General features: G+C 40.2%; 1 protein-coding gene across 2 annotated transcripts; it reads left to right on the forward strand.

The window, feature by feature from the left end:
* Positions 1-97: 97 nt before the first annotated feature.
* Positions 98-11,367, forward strand: nop14 (NOP14 nucleolar protein homolog (yeast)). 2 transcript variants are annotated; one of them, XM_074690132.1, is made up of 19 exons: positions 98-279; positions 488-702; positions 1,499-1,633; positions 1,940-2,081; positions 2,256-2,398; positions 2,558-2,686; positions 2,784-2,906; positions 2,991-3,122; positions 3,211-3,580; positions 3,692-3,822; positions 3,930-4,015; positions 4,097-4,232; positions 4,583-4,684; positions 6,144-6,297; positions 6,384-6,543; positions 9,254-9,401; positions 9,480-9,598; positions 9,679-9,834; positions 9,912-11,367. In XM_074690132.1, exons 2-19 carry the CDS (start codon positions 520-522, stop codon positions 10,006-10,008), a joined length of 2,646 nt encoding a protein of 881 aa, XP_074546233.1. In that variant the 5' UTR covers positions 98-279; positions 488-519; the 3' UTR covers positions 10,009-11,367. The 2 variants fall into 2 exon arrangements, with proteins under 2 accessions (XP_074546233.1, XP_074546232.1); XM_074690131.1 differs by having other exon boundaries at positions 520-702.
* The last annotated feature ends 5,496 nt before the right edge of the window (positions 11,368-16,863 follow it).

Raw genomic sequence — 16,863 nt, forward strand, 5'->3', positions numbered from 1 at the left:
TTAAAAGGAATAATCATAAGATTGCCGTGCTAGTATTATGAGGGATGGACTTCATCTTCCAAACGCTAGGGGCGCTGTGGGCAAACGAAGAAGAAGTTTCCCCCGACTCTTCTTCAACTTTGACCCCAGACTTGTGCACGCTGGAATTGGAAACTTGGTGAAACAACGTGGATAGAAAGAAAACGAAGATTTATTTTTTAAATTTACTGTTCACAGGGCGTGAGTCTTCAATGTTTTATTCCACCTGAGTCGAATAACTCGACGCTTCAACGTGAGAAGGTAAATATGACCGCTGTTTGATCGTGTTAGCTTGTTTACTTGATGTTGAGCTGTGGTTTTCCATGGGTTGTCATTCCCGTTTTTATTACATTTTGTTTACACGAGGACTGACGGTTGAAAAACTGTCGTATGTACTAGTCACGGTTTATTATTAGTGCGAAAATACTCTGATAAAGGTTGCTCTATAAGTAGTCTGTAATGTTTGCAGCGTTAGCTCAACAGCCCACTTCTCTGCCACAGATGGGGAAGCCACCGAAGAAGAGGAACCTTGCTGACAAAGTCCGCAAAACTAAAACCTCCACTGAGATCAAAAACAACCCTTTTGAGGTGAAAATCAACAGGAAGAAATTTGATATTCTGGGAAGGAAATCCAAGCATGATGTGGGTCTGCCTGGCGTGTCACGATCCAAAGCTATCAATAAGGTAAGAGGTAAAATCACGATGCCCCCATCTTTACTAACTCATCATCTACCCGTATGATGTGGAACTTTGTCATATATTTAATAAAACTCTCTACCATCCGATCCTGTGCTGTTTGCTGGTCTGATGAGCGGAATTCATCCTCATACACTCAAACATGGGTTTATCATGAATTAAATTTAACTAAAGGATAAAGCAGCAGTTTATTTTGGTGGCAGCAGCTGACAAATTCTAGAGTTTACATTCTTCGACTTTTATTATTAATAACAAAGAGTCTTCACTTCAATTTAACAGATGTAAAATGCTCAGTTTTGTGTCTTCTTTACATTTAATATGTTCAGACATTCAGGAAACTGCATGTAAAAGTAGAAGTGTTTTACGATTAACTGGAAAAGTTAGGCTGTGTTGTACTGCACAATACATTTCCATGAAGAAAAGGCAAAAAAAGCAAAAGAAAGGGCTTCAGGATAGCACCGTATCTGGTCGACGTGTCACAGCTCATCAGCCATTTAACACTCTTACTTGTGAAGTTTGGTACTGAGAGTATCAGGCTGCAGGCGGGATTTTCTCAAGGGTACTGAGGGCTTTGCAAAGACAGACAACTAACAACTTAAACTGAGGATAAAAGTGTCGACTGCACAATTTGTCTTACTTCTAATTCATGTTTTTCTTGTTTGATCAGTGAATCTGTTCTGACCTGTGTCGCTCACAGAGCCTCCTTCTATCATGCTCTGTATGTATTTGGTGTGTAGGTATTATTTATATCACCATTAATCACCTATTTGTTGTCTATCTTCAGAGGAAGGAAACTCTCCTGAAGGAGTACAAACAGAAGAACAAGTCCAACAAACTGATTGACAGGCGTTTCGGAGAGTATGACACAAAGATGGCCCCAGAGGACAAAATCCTGAAGAGGTTTGCGATGGAGAGACAGGTCAGTGACATCATATTATTGCATGTAAATCACCCCAAAAGAGACTCCTGAACACCACACTGGTTACCTCAAAATGAACCATCTCTTTACATGAACAAAAAGTTATTTTACAGTTATGAAAAGAGCCATCAAAACCAGTTTTGAAACAGGATTGTTTGTGGATTAACACATTTTTTGTGTTGTTCAAGTTTTATGTTGACAATCCAAATTATTAATGTAGGAGATTAAACAGTATCAAAACTTCTGACAAAGCCTCTTTTAGTGTAAGAAGAAATTTCCTAAACTTTCAGTGTCTTCCTCTTTCAGCGCGCACACGATAAGAAAGATGTGTACAACCTAAATGAGGAGGAGGAGCTGACTCACTATGGGCAGTCACTGGCGGAAATGGAGAAATTTAATGACCTGGTGAACAGTGACGATGAAACCGAAGAGAAAGGTCTTCTGTCAGGTGTGTATTTACTGTCTTAATATCACATTTTAAATCATCTAAATATTAATCCTTGTTGTTTTTGGTGAGTGCTGCTTAAGTTGTGGCTCAGTAAGAAAATCACTGCTCATTCAAATGATGTAAAAGAAGGTAGAAAACTTATTGAAACCTAAATTTCTTGTATTCCTCATTCAGCTGAGCTAACCGCCTCCCACTTTGGAGGAGGAGGCCTCCTCAGAAAGAAAACAGGCGATCAGAAGGAGGAAGAAGGAAGCCAGAAGGCCAAGTCCAGGCAGGAGCTCATCGAGGAGCTCATCCAGAAGTCCAAACTAGAGAAGGTGAGCATGAAAAAAAACAACCCTTTGAATTAACTTGGCTCTGTGCATTGTCATTACAGATGGATGGCAAGAAGACAAATCTACATTCTCATATGAATTACTTATTAAAAGCAACCTTTGTGTGTTCCAGACGACTCATTGAGTGTTTTTAATTTTCAGCGGGAACGTCAGGTGCAGAAAGAGGAGGCGCAGGAGCTGACCGAGAAACTGGACCAGGATTGGAAGAGCATCCAGGCTCTGATGGTGAAAAAAACACCTAAAGAGGACAAACCAGAGGAGAAGCCAAAGGTAAAGGAGCAGAAATCAACCTGCAGATGCCCCCCTTTGTCTACAACGTATGGCTCATACCTTTGTTGTTCTTCCCTGCTTCCTTTCCCTCTTCCAGCCAGAGGCTTATGACATGATGGTGAGGGAGCTCGGCTTTGAGATGAAGGCCCAGCCCTCGGAGAAGATGAAAACTCCAGAGGAGCTCGCCCGAGAGGCGAAGGAGAAGCTGCAGAAACTAGAGGTGTGTGTTTGAATTCTGACCAAGTGGAAATGCTTTTTTTCATAAGTGCATGATGTGTCTTAAATCCTGTGTTGCTGCCTCCAGGCCGACCGCCTGAGGAGGATGATGGGAGAAGAGGTCACAGAGAGCTCGCAGAGTAAGACTCACATGTCTGCCGACGACCTCAACGATGGCTTCATCCTGGACAAGGACGACAGGATGACTCTTTCCTATCAGGTGAGAGAGAAATGATTTATTTTTGTTTCATTCCCCTTTACTTTAACTCTTTATAGACTGTTTAATTCACATTTTGGCTTGTGTTTAGGATGGAAAGTGGATCACTGGAGAGAAAGATGAAGAAGAAGAAGAAGAAGAAGAAGAAGAAGAAGAAGAAGAAGAAGAAGAGGAGGAGGACGGTGAAGGTGAAGAAGAGGAAGGTGAAGGAGAAGAAGAGGAGGAGGAGGAATCAGGGGCAGAGGAAGAAGATGAAGAGGATGAGGAAGGCAGTGATGAAGAAGAAGATGAAGAAGAGGTTGGCCACTCTGACTTGGAATCAGTGCATGAAAGTGAGGACGAGGAGCAAAAACAGGAGAATAAAGACTCTTTAGACTCAAGTGCCGGACAGAATCTGAGCACAGAGGAGCTGAAGGCTCAGCAGGATGCGGCTCGAGCCGAGCTGCCGTACACGTTCACGGGTAATTATGCAAAAAGCAAACATATGTGACCAATCACAGTGAAAAAAAAAAGAAAACAAACCGTTAATGTTAACCTGTTCTGCCTGGATGTCATGTTTTCTAACCTCTCAGCCCCTGAGAGCTACAATGACCTGAAAGATTTGCTCCATGGTCACAGCCCTGACAACCAGCGCATTATTGTGGCTAGGACTCAGAAATGCAACCATCCAAGTCTGGCTGTAGGCAACAAGCTCAAACTGCAGGTACACGATGAAATAAACATGATATTTCTGCTGTTTTGCCTCTTTAAGAAGTTCAAGTTTTACTTCAGTGTTTCTCAAACTTTCAACGACTTCCTTCTTCATCCTAGAAACTCTTTGGCTTCCTTTTGGAGTACATTGGAGAAGTGGCCACCAGGAGTCCCCCAGAACTCGCCACCATAGATAAACTCATACCGTGAGTTCACATTGTTCTGAAGTTGACCTCCTGATAGTGTTAAGACATAATATTGAACCTTTCTTTTCTTTCCTCCTGTAGAGAGCTGTACGCTTTGTGTCAGATGTTCCCTGATGCAGCCTGTAAGGCCATGCAGACAATTATCGGAGACGCAGCTCACAGCATGGAGGAGGTGATAGAGGTCAAGGGGCACGATTGTTTCCCAACGCTAGACATGGTAAGGGTTATGTGTATTTGTGTAAAGTCTGAGAGGCAAAACCAAGAACAAGAATCCTCCAAACATTAAATTTATATATAATGACTTAAAATCTGACATTAAGTGTGGTCAAGCATACTTTTTCCATCATTGTAGATTGAAGAAATCAATCAATATATCTTATCAGCATTTTTCTGCACTGTTTTATGACTTTGATGTCTTCTCATGTGCTTTTTGAACTTGGGATGTTCATGAAGCTCATTGTCCCACGATAAATACATTCATTTAAACAGATTAGCTTTAAGAGTTTTTGAGTTTCTGCAGAATGTACATGGCTTTACATTCACAGCTGTTTATTTCTGTCTTTAAAGCTTGTTTACCTGAAGGTGACAGCCCTGCTGTTTCCTACCTCGGATTTCCGACATCCAGTGACCACTCCGGCTCTGCTGTACATCAGCCAGACTCTCACTAAGGTACTCATTGTCCCCAGAGGGTTCATCTCATGCACTGTTACGCCTGAAATACACCAGATACGTCTGCAGTGCGACTCTGCTGCACTCGTCAACTTACACCAACTGTGTGTTCAGTCCAACAAGTCGTGTGACTGACAGCTGGAGTCACAGACACGCTTCCCTCTCCATTGATCAGTCTCTCTTCATTCATGTTGGGCTGTAAAACCTCAAACCTGTTGACTCCTGGTCTAGCTTCGCTCGTTATGTCTGTTTATCATCATGGTCAAGCTAAATACAAACTCATTTTGACACGGACTGTTTCATTTTTAATAGGGATAGACCTATTTTCGGCCGGGCCGTTTATCAGGGCCGATATTTGGCATTTTGAGGCATGTTGGCATCGGCCTTTTGTTTAATCCAACGGTCGATGAAAACCAAATTTAAAACTGCGTTGTTGCAGCTCTAATGTCACTACTCAGTCCCCTGCACTGTCCCACCCACAGTACCATCTGATTGGTCACAGGCAGAGCCATGGCTTGGGAAACAGCCAATCAGCAGTGCATCTATTACAGTTATTGCAGCTACACTGAAATTTTGTAAAACTTTATTTACTGTAGAAAACTTTAACTATTTATTTTTTTAAGTTTCCATTTAACTTTATAAAACATGCTGCTAAGCGTGGGAGCTGTTTAATAAACTCATGCTTTAAGGTTTGAATGAAGTTAAGTGCTGGAGTGTGTATTGTTAAAAATTTTGACACCAATATTTGCACTTTGACTGCAAATTAATATTGGCTTCAAATATCGATTATCGGCCTCCTTGACTACAAATAATCGGTATCGGCCTGGAAAAATCCATATGGGTCTATCTGTAATTTTTAAAGTCACTGGGTGTTTTTAGGTAGTTTATAGTTATGACTTCTTGTCCTGCTCAATCTTACGTTAAAGTTGTGTGTTACAGCTCTGTGTCTGTCAAATATAGGATGGCTGTGTATAACCTGCAACACAACAATCAGCCATGCAGATGTACTGCAACAGATCCTGTGTGATTGACACATTGATTGAAAAAAAAACCTATTTGATACGTTTGCCCTAATGGAATGGAGACACACTGCAGGTGCATTTGGTGTATTTTAGCCATCAGAGCTGTCGTTTCTGGTACTTTAGTTTCTGTTTTCCTGTTACTTCAGGAACAGGAAAACTTGCTTCTTTTGTTAAAATCTAGTCTTAATCTATTCCCTTGTAATCTTGAGTTTTGTGCATTTTTAAATACCCGCCTCAAGCATTCTCATTTATTTATCGTAAACCCACACATCACAACAGATTAATCATAAACTTGCACCTTTTTTGTCTTAAAAGTGAAACTACAACTGTTTGACCTCTTAAAAGAATTAGTAACATTGAAAAAACTGATCCATTGCTGTACTACTTTATCTTCTACTACTTTAACATGCTGTTTTGTGTTTTTGTCCCTGTTTTAGTGTCCTGTGAGGTCGCTACAGGATGTCACATCAGGTTTAGTGCTGTGCTGTCTTGCAGTAGAGTATGTCTCTTTCTCAAAACGCTTCCTGCCTGAGCTGATCAACTTCTTAGCTGGAACGCTTCACCTCGCCGTGCGGGACAAGACGTCTTTAGGTAGCTACTCTCGAGTCAGTCTCACATGATTTACTGAAACTTTGAGGGTAAAGCAGAGCTGATGCTAATCAGTCGTTGTGTTGCAGGTTACACTGTTGTTCCACCCTTCAGGCCGTCAGGGAAGTGCAGCGATCTGCTGCTGCTGTCAGACTCAGAGTCAATCCAGAGCTGGAGCAAAAAGAGCCTTCCACTGTCTGCTACCAAACACCTTGAGCTGAAAAACGACCTGGACAGAGATCACCACAGGTAAGGAGGATTTGGTTTCTTCTCTCTTAGCGGCAAAACATTTAACTCCTTTTACAGAGAAGTTCTTTCATATGCTGAACCAAAATACTCCACAAATATCAAAGAAAGCTTTGTTTACATGTAGCTGACCCTCAGAGACATGGCATTCAGAAACAACAGATCCCACTATGCCGTAATTGGCCATTTAGAGCAGAGTGTGTGACAGTATAATGAAATAACAGCCGAGAACACGAGCATTGAGACAATTATAGGGACAGTGGGAAGAGAGGGACAGAGATAACGTGTGAGAAAACCTTTTGTCTTCACACTGCTTCTCGAGCTCGTGTGCAACAAAATTAGACCACGAAAAATGAAGAGGGAGAGGGACGAAGTGAGACTCTTCATGTATAAAGCTGACAGTCAAAGCAGAAAACATGTGCCTGTGATTCTTTTAACAAACGCTGTATGAGAATAATCAGCGTGTGTGTACAGAAAGAGATCCAGTGTATACGGTCTTATGACAGTCGCCACAGTGTGGATCTGAAAACCTAATAAAAGACATCAGACTGTGTTTACCTGTACAGACTGAACGTCTCAGAGCTGATAAATCCACTCGTGTGATTGGGATGAGCCTCAGTGTGGTTTCACACAGCAGCTGGTGTGTGGGCACGCCGTGAAGCTTGCAAACCGGAGCCAGCTGAACATGACTGTGGACAGAGTATACATTTTATTTTGAGCTAAAATGAGTACCCTTGACATGTTTCTGATCATACCAAGGAGGAAGAAAACATATCTGGTGACAAAGCTGTGTGTCACAGATAATAAATGCCTGATGTCTCACTTGAGCCACATGAGAGACCCAAATTTGACCGATTTCAAACCATTAGCTTTGTTGCTTGTAAGTATTGGCCGGAGTTACTCATCACATGAATCATTCTCACTTTCTGAATGATCTTGAAAAAATATTTAATCTTTAATATAGATATGCTTTATTGTTAACAGTTCAAAATGAGATTAACAATGCTAAATAATGTTATATCCAAATGCCAATCCCAGGGATGAATGTCCTTTGTCACCATGATGGATTTCTGTCATTTTCAGAATTGTTAATATTTTTGCATCAGACAAAAACAGTAGAGCAGACTGCTGTTTTTTATGTTCGTATTTGTCTGAATCCTGTAACACAAGTGTAGTTTTGTGTCTGCAGTCAGAACTTTATCTGCTCTGTTCTGTATAAGAGGCTTTCATTTTGGTAGCGCTGTAGATGCTCGAGCATCAGCGTTCACTGCCTGGCATGTCAGGACTTTTATTTCGGACACTGGTGCGCAATTTATTTACCTGAAAAAAAGAAAAAAGTACCTCGGAATGAACAATCCGCAACAGGACGAGTTGAAACCGTTAAAGTTTTATCACGTGCAGGCAGAGGAGACAGTCACTGGCCCAGACACACTCTGTAAGGAATGCACTAGGGTTGGGAGAAAAAAATCGATACATCAGGATTTTTTTGTTGGACAATATCAAAATCAGGATTCTTTGTCAAAAAATTGATTTATTTTCCAAATTCAAATTCTTCATTTCTTTGTTTATAATCTGGATTGGAAAAAAGTTATCACTTTTCTCCAGCAGAGGGTGAAATGTTTTTCTCTTCACCACATGATGTGCAGTTTATGGGAAAATATGTCTCCTGGTATAGTCTGTAGACATCATCATTATCATTTGACTTTTGCACATGGTCTGTTGTTAAAAAAGCAAACTAAAAATCGCAAAACTTGTAATCAAAAAGAAAAAAAAATAAAATTGAATCGTGAGAATAGCATATCATCAACAGGTGGTACAACACATTACCCACACTTTGCGACATAAAGCTGCTTTAAACTGGACCGTTTGACAACCGATTGTCACATGTGTATTAGCTCAACAAGCAAGTGCTAGTTTTTTTATTTGCTTTTCTCGACTGAGTGGGTCAAATATGTGCCTTAAAAATCATGAAAATTATACATACTGAAGAGCTCCAACCATTACAATGACAATTACATGTGGAACATATGAATGCATTTGAAATATGTACAGTTGATATTCTTTAAGTAAATTTTTAGGTAAATTTTTGCAAAGTTGCTGCTTAAGGTAAAGAACAGCGGAAGCCTCTTATTCCACTGTCCTAATTACCATAAGAATAAACAAAGTCCTTATTTTTCATTATCTAATCTCAAAATGCCCCAAAAGCTTATTTTTTTTAATGTTAGATTTGCAAATTTTTTTATTTCCCCATCCCCCACCCCCAAAAAACTTAATTGACTTTTTATACTTTAACTTATTCAAAGTTTTAAATAAAACACCCGTTGCTTCTGTCACTCTTTAAAGGCATGAAATTAAATTCACTGTTGTTAAAAAGAGATGAGCTCAGATCTGCCAGCCCAGATCTTTAGCTTCAAAAAGAAAAATGTGTTGGTTTTATTTCTAAAATAGAAAACACCTGTTGTTTGAAACATCAACAACTTTCAGTCAATTTTTTTTTTTGCCCTTGGGGCACAGATGGCCTAGTGGTTCAAGTCACGCTCCATGTCCCTCTATCCACCGTCCTCTCGACTATCCATTTAAAGGCATAAAATCCCAAAAATTAGCTTGAAAAAATAAAGAAATATTTTTGGCTGTAATCCCTGTCGGTCGTCCAGGGCTAGATTGACTATAAGTGTCAAATCACAAACTGAGCTGATTCTGCGTCTCTTCTCAGGTTATCATGTCTGTCTACCTGCCTGGACCTGGTGAAGCGGTGCTGCCTGCTCTACAAAGACCTCTTATCCTTCAGTCACATCTTCCAGCCAATCAGATTGCTGCTTTCCAAAAACCTCTCAGCACAGACGTTACCAGAGCCTCTACAGGTTGGATCCAACACATCCAGAAGTCTTCTTTTTCTGTTAGAGCTCCTCTTCATTCTCACACCTCTTGATGTGTTTCAGGAGCTTCACGGTGAGATCTTGGAGATCATCAGCACAGCTCCTGTGACTCACAACCCGCTGGTTTTAGAGAAGAAGAAGCCCATTCCTCTGAAGCTGCTCACACCAAAGATCGTTGAAGTGTAAGAAGCAAACCAGCATTCAGAGAAGTTTGTTTACAACATGTGAACATAGATCACAAGATAAATCTCTCCTCTGTCAGGTTGGACTATGGGAAGAAGCGAGGCAGCACCAGAGAGGAGAAGGAGAGGGAGCGGCTGAAGCACAAGTACAAGAAGGAGTTCAAGGGTGCTCTGAGGGAGATCAGGAAAGACTCGCGCTTCCTGGCCCGAGAGAAACTCGGCGAGGTCATGAGCAGGTGTGGATCACAAACCGAAGAGTGTCTCTCAGAGTTTGAGTGTGACTGGCTCTAACTTTTTACATTTTGCGTTTCAGGGATGCAGAGAGGAAGAGGAAGGTGAAGGAGCTCTTTGGCAGTTTGGCCACGCAGGAGGGAGAGTGGAAGGCTCTGAAGAGGAAGAAGAGGAAGTGAAGTATGAAATACTTGTCAGATGGACTTCTCCTCTCCATAAGTGGATAACTACTTCTACCAGAAACTGTTTTTCTACACTTGCATATCTTCAAAATCCAGATGTTGGCGTGTGATGTGATGATTGGAAACTGTGCACAAAAGCAAATATTTGATTTGCAGTCTTTTTTTTTTTCAACAGAATCTTTCTTTAAATTTTCTTTAAACTGAAAATATTGAGTCTGCTGCGGCTCTTATTTTCCATCATTTATCAATAAATTTGTTTATTTTATGAATTTGAGCCCAGTTAAATACAGTCAGATCGCTGTACTCATGGTTTTAAACAGCCTCTTGGAAAAACTTTTTGATAGAGTAAGGAAAAGGAGAGTGTCTACACACACACAGCTTCTATTTAGACATGTACACCTGACCACATTTACATGGGATTGACCAGGCATAGGACAAACTATCACTCTGACTATACATTTTTGTACAAGTCCAGACCTCTCTGTAGGACACAGAGTCACAGAGGTCATGTTTAGATCTATAAGAAACATCATTTTGAATCTGAGAATAGTAAGCGGTAAAGAAGCAGAAGAGGTAAATAAAAATGAGACGTGGTTTAGTAAATGTGATGCACCGATGGTCTCAGTGTTACCAGAGCAGAACTGTCTGTCATTGGAGAGGTGCAGGAAGTGCTGGCTGCAATGACAGACTTTATCTTGCGCTTAGAACTCAACACACACATAGTCTATAAAAATCTGCTGCTAGACTGCTGGATGCAGCTTAAGGCTGACATATTTCATTATAACAAAATGCACCATTTCAGCAGCTACAGCTGGGTTGTTCTCAGCTCTATTGGCTCTTCTCATTATGAATTATTTTACAGTCATATTCAAGTAACAGACAAAAAAAATCAATATTTACACACACACGAAAAGTGATAGCTAATAAAAAAAACAAATCTGTACTTTGTCATATTAAAAAACCAATGGGGGATGCTGGTTTTAACTTCAGGAGTAGGGTGTGCAACTTCAATTTATGACTGCAGATGTCACCACAGCATTAGCTGGTCCAGGTCCTGGCCTTGACCCTTTGCTGTGTGCCCCCTCACAGTTCTTGTCTTGATGAAAAGGAACGGTTGACGGATGCTTCATAGAATCATTTCAGTTCTGTTCCAGCAAATGTTTTTCTTTTCTCATACTTGTTTGCTTTCATAGCTGAGGTTATTTACAGACGTCATCAAAGTTAATTTTCTCCTCATATTTTGGTGTTTTTCCTCAAGGATAGTTCTACTTTTATTTCTGGTTTCTAATGGTTTGTGTTTTTTTCAGTTTTCACATCACTGAAGGCAAAATTACATGAGCTTTTTTTTTTTTTTTTTTTTAAAAAGAAAAAGATTAAGAGTGAGAGGAATTGCTTCTGCAGTAAAGGTTTAGAGAAAAACCATTAAAGGGGCTGTGAGAAGTTTCTAGATGTATGCCTGATTGTAATCCACACTTTAAAATTAGATTTTCCGCACAAATATAGGTTATTTTGAAATGCTACTTCTTAGCTTCCCAATTGGGTCGAGCAGGACCGGATGGCTTTACAGCACGTATAAGTCTCCATGATGACATCGCACCAGCTGACGAGATTTAGTACTGAGAAGAGATATCTGTGTCTTTCTCTGATGAAAACAATTTCTGTGATTAATTTTGTAGTGATGGTGGACACTGGAGCCTCACTGTCGGACAGAAAAAGGACAGAAAAAAGATAAACGGGAGAGTGATAGCACATGGGCTAAAGGCTAACACAGGGGCTAAACTGTTCGTGCTAAGGTTTGTTCCAACCCACAGTCAGCATTTACTCTGCAGTGGTCTGTTCAAACTTGAGAGTCTATCAATAAAATGAAGAGTGAGGTTACGTTTGCTCTGCTTGGTAGATGACTGGCAGGACATAACTAACCATGATTCACTAACGTTACACATAACACATTACGTTACACATGTCTTAGAGCACCGCACTACCAGCTGTGCTAAATATAGCCGGCTGCTAAACTACGGTACAAAGTTGCAACGTTTGCTTGTGGTCACTTTTCAAACTGTAGCACTCTGTAACTGTACTGATAAATTCCTTACCTCGTCGCGTTGTACCCGTAAAAAGTTGTATTGAACAAAGAATATTTCTCCCAGAACAAACACGCCTGGTTAAAAGTCATGTCTTAACGACATTGAGTGTGAGACTCCCCACCAGAAGGTGTCGAGGCAGTCCAATTAAAACAGATCCTCATCACAGCATCTTTAAGTATGTATTTAATAATTCTGATTTCTATATGATCTATATTAGTACCCAGATAAAACACCTAGATCATTGACACACTTTCAACATAATTTATTCAACACATTACTCCAATAAATTCATAACACGGCAGTAAAGCTGCTCAGTTTTACATGCTCTTGGTTTCGAAAGTCCATTCATAGTGATACACATCTGTTATAGCACTGACAACCCAGTTACAATATGAATGCACAAATAGCTCAGCACTTTAAGATCCATCGATAAAGCAGTGACATTGTACAGACAAAAATAGAGAATATCCTTACACTTCCATTTCAGACTGATCACTGGAGTTCATTTTTATAGACACTTCGGTGTTTAAAGTGAAATATCAGGGTATATTTCCATGTTTGAGTTGTTGACATAGCCACAGTTAGAGTTTTTACACACACTTTCACACACACAAATGTGATGACCAGGTGGCTTTCTCAGTGGAGGGAAACACTGTAAATGACAGCTGGTCGCACACGATGCACACTTAAGATCCCACTCAGGGACTGATGTGTAAATATCTCCTCACACACACACACTTTTCCACAATGTCTCTCTTATTCTACAACATTTACTCACACTGCCATACATATTTTACAACACACACACACACACACACACACACACACACGCACACTCACACACACAGACGCTGGGCACAGACGCCATAAAAGGACCAAAACGAGGCACGACGGGACTTGGCAGAGCGACATGGAATGTTTAGGTCTTTGATCATCGTTGATCGTCTTTGATTGTGAAGCTCTGGATCCGTTCAGTTGTCAGAATCCTCCTGAGGGAGAAAAGAGATGAGACCATTAAGTCATTGCCTCTTTGTCCGTCATCCTAAATTACACAGTGCTAAATAGGTGATGGTACAACAGCCCCTTAATGAATTCTGGGGCTTGTATTGAATGGTCAGTCAGTTTTTCTCATTTTTCACCTGAATGAAAACAATTCAAAAGTTATATGAACTTATCTTATCTTTTAATTATTAAATTAAAAGATATATGGAACGTGATTCACAGTAAAGCCCCTAAAAACATTTTCTTTCATAAAATTTCTCTTGCAGTGTTTTTTTAACTTAGGCCTTGAGCCCCTGATAAAGTGCTAATAAAGAATTAAACATGCTTTACAAAACAATTGTGGGCAACTTAATCCAGAATATTTTTACGGAACTGTCATCTTATAATAGCATGGCTTCCTGTATTAAAGGTCCCATATTATGCAAAAATCACTTAAAGTTGTTGGTCTTTGGCTTTCCTCCCAGCCCACAAAATGTGATATTTAATGACAAAACCTGTACTTATTAGTGCTTGTGAATGTGAAATCCTGACCTAAAACTAGCTGTTTGGATTTTGGTGATTTGCCGACGTCAGCGATTCCATTTTTTGACCAATCAGGAGCAAGTCTGACCTGATTGGTCCAGTGGAGCAGATACCCCCGAACCCCCTCCCCAGGAGGAGAATGCCAAATTTGAAGAGCCATCACTGCTTTGTTTTTGGCTGTAAACAGCCACAAAGTTCCATGCACAATCTTCCCATCTCTGAAGAAGACAAGACTAAGTGTCTAGAGTTCATTTATGAGGGAAATGTGCCAGCTACACCCAGTAAAACTGTGCATGTGTGTGCTAGTTACTTCACAGCCGACTGCTTTTCCAACTTTGGACAGTACAACAGAGGGCTAGCGAATAGACTGGTCCTAAATCCAGGGGCATTACCAACCATCCACCAACAAACCTCGGACCCTGGAAATGTATTTTAAATGCTGTGTGCTGTGGAGCAGATGTAAGAGCTTTTCCTTAGTGTCCCCCTGTCTCTGTGTAAGCTTCAGGATGCTAACTTAAGCTGCGGTTAGCCTGTTGTTTTAGCCTGTAATGTTACGGTAAACGAGCTTCCCTGTTTTCTAAACATTGTGCACTCGGAGCTCGTGGCGCCGCTCTCAGTGACGCAGAAGAGCGGGACGGTATCAGCGGTGGCTCATTTACATATGAAGGTCACGCCCACTAAATCAGAGCATTCTGAACAGAGGGGCTATGAGAGCCTGGAAACAATGCTGCTGTGCTTGATTTATTGGCTTTTTGGACCAAAACATGTTACGACCATTTCATGAAGACATCAATGATCCATATTAAACTGCAGAAAAGGAGCAGAATATGGGACCTTTAAAGTAAACTTAAGCAAAAACCAAGTCAAGCTCCTCCAACTAGCTAAACTTTAGTTAGCATCGGCATAGCTAGAATCTCCATCCAGACACAATCTAATCAAATCCAGGCTTATTTGTATTTGCTTTCAAAACAAATCCACAAGGCCTTTACATTAAAACCAAACACATGAATAAAACAAATTTAAACAATTATTAAACAATGTTGAAGAATTATAAGGTAAAATTTTAATTAAAAAGTAATAGGGTAAAAGTGGGTTTTAAGAAGAGATGATACTGAGTTTGCCTTCCTGAGATCCCAAAGCTCGGGGGCCCTAACTGCAAGCGTTTGATCCCCTTTTGTGGCCTGTCTGGATTTAGGAACCACTAGTACGGCCCTGCTTGAGGATCTCAGGTACAATCAGGCTCATAAGGAGTAAATAAATCACAAATGTAGGCAACAGCCTGACCGTTAAGGACTTTAAAAACAAGCAGTAAAATCTTTAAAGCAATCCTCAAACTAACCAGTGGAGGATGCCCTAATTTCATCAAAAGAGTTTCTTTTTCAATGTTATTATTCTCAGGCTTTTTTATGCATTTAATGCCTTTAATTTGAGGCATTTGTGCTTTCACATGAATTAATCATCCTTCTTTGCACTTAAATAAGAGACTTCAAACTTTATGGTGTTCTAATAAGTTTGACATTGATCTATTCTGTGCTAGCGCAACACTTACTTCCAGATGTTTTTTTCTAATCTAATCTAACTCTTCTCTGATATACTTCATTTTCTTTTTATAGCAGTCTTAATGTTCATCACTCTTGTGTATGCTGATGCTCTGAAGAAAAGAAGTCAACCAGATATTTGGGCTAAATGTTGGTGCTTCAGCTAGCATGTTTAAAATTACAGAAAAACACATTACAGCCCATATTAGCGGGATAATGTATATTTTATGATCATCTAAGGATCATTAATAATACTTTACTGTATAGTTTGAATTCATAGGCTGTTTAATGGTCACATGCTGCTGCAAGTGTACGTCCCCCTTTCCTTTTTTAGCCTTAACCTTCATGGATCTTACCTCTGTAATACTAGCAGGATCAGTATCAATCGGTGACTCTGCCAGGTTCTGTGCAGGTGCAGGTTCTTCACCCTGAAAAAACCCACAACTTCCTGTTACTTCAAATATTATTATGTTTGACAAACATACAGTAGAAGACAGTTTGCACATCCAAAGTTTGTGCACATACCGGCTCCAAATGGAACAAGTAAAACAAGAAAAGTACTGGCAGCATCTCTGGTTTGTGCAGAAATAATTGTACTGGCAGTGCAACTCTTTGAACATTTTCTGAAAGTTACAGAGCATGCTGATTCAACTAAAACCTTATTTATTTAAAGTTCTTACAGCAAAAGCCTATTTAAATAATAAGCCAGGGAGTTTTAAAAAAAAAGCTAATTCCTTGACCTGTTCCAGTTTGAATATATATTTTTTGTCACATACTGCCATTTCAGGGCAGGATACATCAGGGTAGAGAGAGAAAGAGTCATGATGTAGGACAAACGAAAACAATGTTTAGCATCTGAGCCAGCAGGGCAGAAGAGTGAATTGTATAGAGGTGCCTCTGAGTGATCCTAGTATCTGGTTTTGGTCCGATACAGGATAACTCCCTGTTTCCACTAAGCAGTCTGCAGCCAGCTTCAAGTGGAAACTTGATGAACTGCAGCTTTTAGCCCTTTCGCATAAACTTTTTTTTTTTTTTCACACTAGATGTTGCTCCTTTGTTTTGTTGTACTTTCAAACCAACCTTCTTTTTTTATTTGTGCTTCTTGCAGCGTGGATGTACACTAATAATGTTATAAAGCTGAAAAGTCAATTGAAGGAAAAGGTCAGGGAACTTGAAAAAGTCAAGCTTAATACATATAATGTTGCATTTCATTTTCTTTTTTAACGACGGCCATTAATTTAAACCTTGACCATAAACTTTGAGTTTGCAATTCTAACCACGATATGCTGGTCTCCAAACACAATCTGTTATCCTCCCACATCATCGACAACACATTTTTTGCCATATAACAAAGGCATGTGAATGAAATACTTTCAAAAAGAACCATTTTTAATGTTTTTAAAGAAAAGCAAGAGGAAAAAAAAATCTGTTTAAGGCTTCGTTCATTATTGAAGAGGTGGGGGGGGCAGTGGGGTGTCGTCTGTCTGGCTAAAAAAAGGATGCGTTGATTACACCGTGTCATTGAGGAGACCTTTGTTAATGGGGAGCGGTCACAGAGTGATGAAGTGAACACACACTCGTGTGAGGGGTAGAAGTGACGTGCTCAGAGGCGGCTGACATAATCTCGACACCACTGATTGGGCCTCCATCTGTTTGCCCGGCTGAGTCAGAGACACGCGCAGTTAAACACACGTGCACATGTACAC

This window comes from Halichoeres trimaculatus, unplaced genomic scaffold (assembly GCF_033239565.1).
Source record: "Halichoeres trimaculatus isolate MK-OKI-2021-1 unplaced genomic scaffold, fHalTri1.1 fHalTri1_scaffold_16, whole genome shotgun sequence".
NCBI lineage: Eukaryota > Metazoa > Chordata > Actinopteri > Labriformes > Labridae > Halichoeres > Halichoeres trimaculatus.

What these genes read in the sequence shown, in the direction of transcription:
- nop14 (XM_074690132.1), top strand. Translation starts at nt 520, where the DNA reads ATGGGGAAGCCACCGAAGAAGAGGAACCTTGCTGACAAAGTCCGCAAA. An exon ending in GGATGACTCTTTCCTATCAG is followed by an intron (nt 3,123 to 3,210) that starts GTGAGAGAGAAA and finishes GCTTGTGTTTAG; the next exon opens with GATGGAAAGTGGATCACTGG. An exon ending in GCAACAAGCTCAAACTGCAG is followed by an intron (nt 3,823 to 3,929) that starts GTACACGATGAA and finishes TCTTCATCCTAG; the next exon opens with AAACTCTTTGGCTTCCTTTT.